Source organism: Belonocnema kinseyi, chromosome 4 (assembly GCF_010883055.1).
Source record: "Belonocnema kinseyi isolate 2016_QV_RU_SX_M_011 chromosome 4, B_treatae_v1, whole genome shotgun sequence".
NCBI classification, from domain to species: domain Eukaryota; kingdom Metazoa; phylum Arthropoda; class Insecta; order Hymenoptera; family Cynipidae; genus Belonocnema; species Belonocnema kinseyi.
Window position 1 is genome coordinate 116801037 of NC_046660.1, and position 2713 is coordinate 116803749.

At 38.1% G+C, this 2713-nt stretch overlaps 2 protein-coding genes across 4 annotated transcripts in view; both read left to right on the forward strand.

Moving 5' to 3' along the window:
- Positions 1-2713, forward strand: part of LOC117170726 — a 271841-nt gene that overhangs the window by 33388 nt on the left and 235740 nt on the right. The gene's annotated exons all lie outside the window — the stretch shown is intronic.
- LOC117171056 overlaps positions 1602-2713 on the forward strand; it is a 2691-nt gene continuing 1579 nt past the window's right edge. Inside the window, exon 1 of the mRNA XM_033358105.1 lies at positions 1602-1850. Coding sequence (XP_033213996.1) covers positions 1602-1850 — 249 coding nt within the window. The remainder of the gene's footprint in view (positions 1851-2713) is intronic.

The window sequence follows — 2713 nt, forward strand, 5'->3', positions numbered from 1 at the left end:
GAAGATGTGGACTGTGACTGCACCATATATCTAGTCGGGAGTGGTGCTGACTGAAAACAGATGATTTGGAGCGATTCGCGCGCCATATGTTGATCATTCTAATGACTTATTGAACTACCCTCGTATCATTAAGCAGGTTAAAATGAGAATCGGCACGTTTTATGGAGACTGCAATCCTCCCTCAATAGACTTTTGACGCGGTCAGGTTTAGCATGGGCATTAAATGTTATAACTCGGTCTGCTTGAACAATCATCTCAGGACAAACTCCGAGGTTGCCATTTTTCCAAATTTTGAAATGTACCTAGGTTTATCTCTGGCAACATCGGAATCTGGCCTCCTCCCTTGCCTGCTCCTCAGCGGAGGACAGTCTTGAACTACCCTCGAACAACCTAACATCACTTTGCATTGTACCTCTACTCTTTTGTAACTTAGTTAACCACTCATATTTTGTTATACATTTGTGTACAGTGATATTAATTGTTTAAATAAAGGAAATTAATGGAACAAACTTTCTTCAATATTAGCATGGTTACGCATGCAAACATTGGTCCTTCGAAACCGGATGAATTTGAATCAGTGAACAAATTTAAACTTTTGATTGAACTTTGATTATTGTGCACTTTCATGTAACCAGGCACTCGGTTAGTTAACTTCAGTGATAGTGTTCGTAATCATTTGGACTTTATAATCACCGGGCAGTTGTGATTATTTCGAACTTTGTGAAGTTGTGTTACTTTTACTTGGACTTGGAATTGACGAGTTTGCCGTCGAGCAGCTCTTGTGATACTATGTGATTGTGTCATACATTCCAGTGAGTGGTTACTGAAAATTAGCGTTCTGCAAGATTCGGACTTCAAATCCTTCCATTGAATTTTCGTATTTCTTCGATCATTTCGAATTCATTACTCTTGGGTTTAAAATTTAAATTTTGAATTGCACTTATATTTACACTTTATTTAAATTTAACTTTGAACTTTGCCTCTGAACTTGAAATTGAAAGTTGTGTTTGTGAAGTGTGGATGATTGCACTGCCCAGTCAATCAATTGCAACTGTGAGTGTGAACTTTGAACTCATATGTGGGATTACAAGGATAGATTTCTCATCTAGGACATGTGTCGCAGACTTGCTGAGAACCACGTCACTACAAGAACTAACGGTGAGTCTCCAAGTTAGAATCTTTCTTTCCCTAATCTCTCCTGTACATTTATTACTGAAAAATGGATCCTAAGCCACTATCAGATTTGAAAACTGAACGTAGTACGATACTCTCTAAGGTGACTCGCTTCAAAACTTTCCGGGATAATTTCGACAAAAGTAGCTCAGACGTAGGTGTGCTTAGTTTTAAATTAGAGAAATTAGAACCCCTCAACGATGAATTTGATCGTGTACAGATTTTAATTGAATTACATCCAGATACTAACACTGAGGAACTTCGAGAGCAAGAAGAAGAAAAATGCGAATTTTTCGAAAATAGGTTTTGCGAAATAGTTGCGTCTGTTAGAGCTTACATAAAGAACCGCTTCTCCTCCGAATCCAATTAGAATCGCAGGCGGCTCTCCCCTTACAATAAACAGCGATTCGGGTTATAAGTTACCAAAAATGCCATTACCGACCTTTGATGGCACGTTCGACAACTGGATTAAATTTCGCGATTCCTTCGAAGCTATTGTTAACAGCAGAGATATTGCAAAGATTGACAAATTTCATTTTCTAAATCAGGCACTTCACGGGGATGCAGCCCGCGTAATTCAGTCTCTAGGTATTTCGGAAACAAATTATGACATCGCGTGGAAATGTCTAAAGGACCGATACGAGGACTCCGGTGCGCTTATTCACCATCATACAAAGGCACTTTGTGAATATAACATAATTTCAAAAGAATCTTTTATAGAATTGCGACAGTTTATTGACGATATTAATAGCAATTTTCGCGCGTTAAAAGCACTTAATGAACCCACTGACTAATGGGATACGCTACTATTATATCTCATGAGTAAAAAATTAGATTCCAATACTAAGCGTGAATGGGAAAAAAAGCAAGCGACTTTCAGTGAAAGAACGAAATTGACGGATTTTTTAACTTTTTTAGAGAATCACTGTAAATTCCTGTAACGGTCTCACGTCGAAAAATAGCCAACTCCCGCGTATTCTCAGGGCAAATCGACTGCGGCAAGTCACAACAAAAAACTAAGTGGCCAAATTTCATCGAATGTGGCTACAGAAAAATCAGCATGTGTTTTATGTTCAAAACCTCATGCACTTTATGATTGTACCGAATTTAAGAAACTGCCCATAAGCGAAAGATTAAGTGTAGTAAAAAAATTTCACCTACGTTTTAACTGTCTTTTCTCTGGACATAGGAATAAAAACTGTCAATCAGGTTCATGTAGGGAGTGTTCAAAAAAGCATCACACATTAGTTCACATTGAATATAACTCTCCGTATGAGAAATCCGAACAAAATCAACAGCTGCCAAGTGAGCATGCCCAATCTCAAACTTCACATGTTGTAGGATCATCGCGAAGCAACGACGACGATGAAGAACCGTACGTAATACTACTAGGCAGTCTGATAAGTACCTGAAAATTCTAAGAGATGGCATTAGTATAGCCTGTCAAAACTTCAGCCATTTATGTTTACGCATTTACAAGTTACAGTACTGAGAAGCGACTAACCTCCGAGTTTTTTTTAATATGGAAAAATCTGAGTTT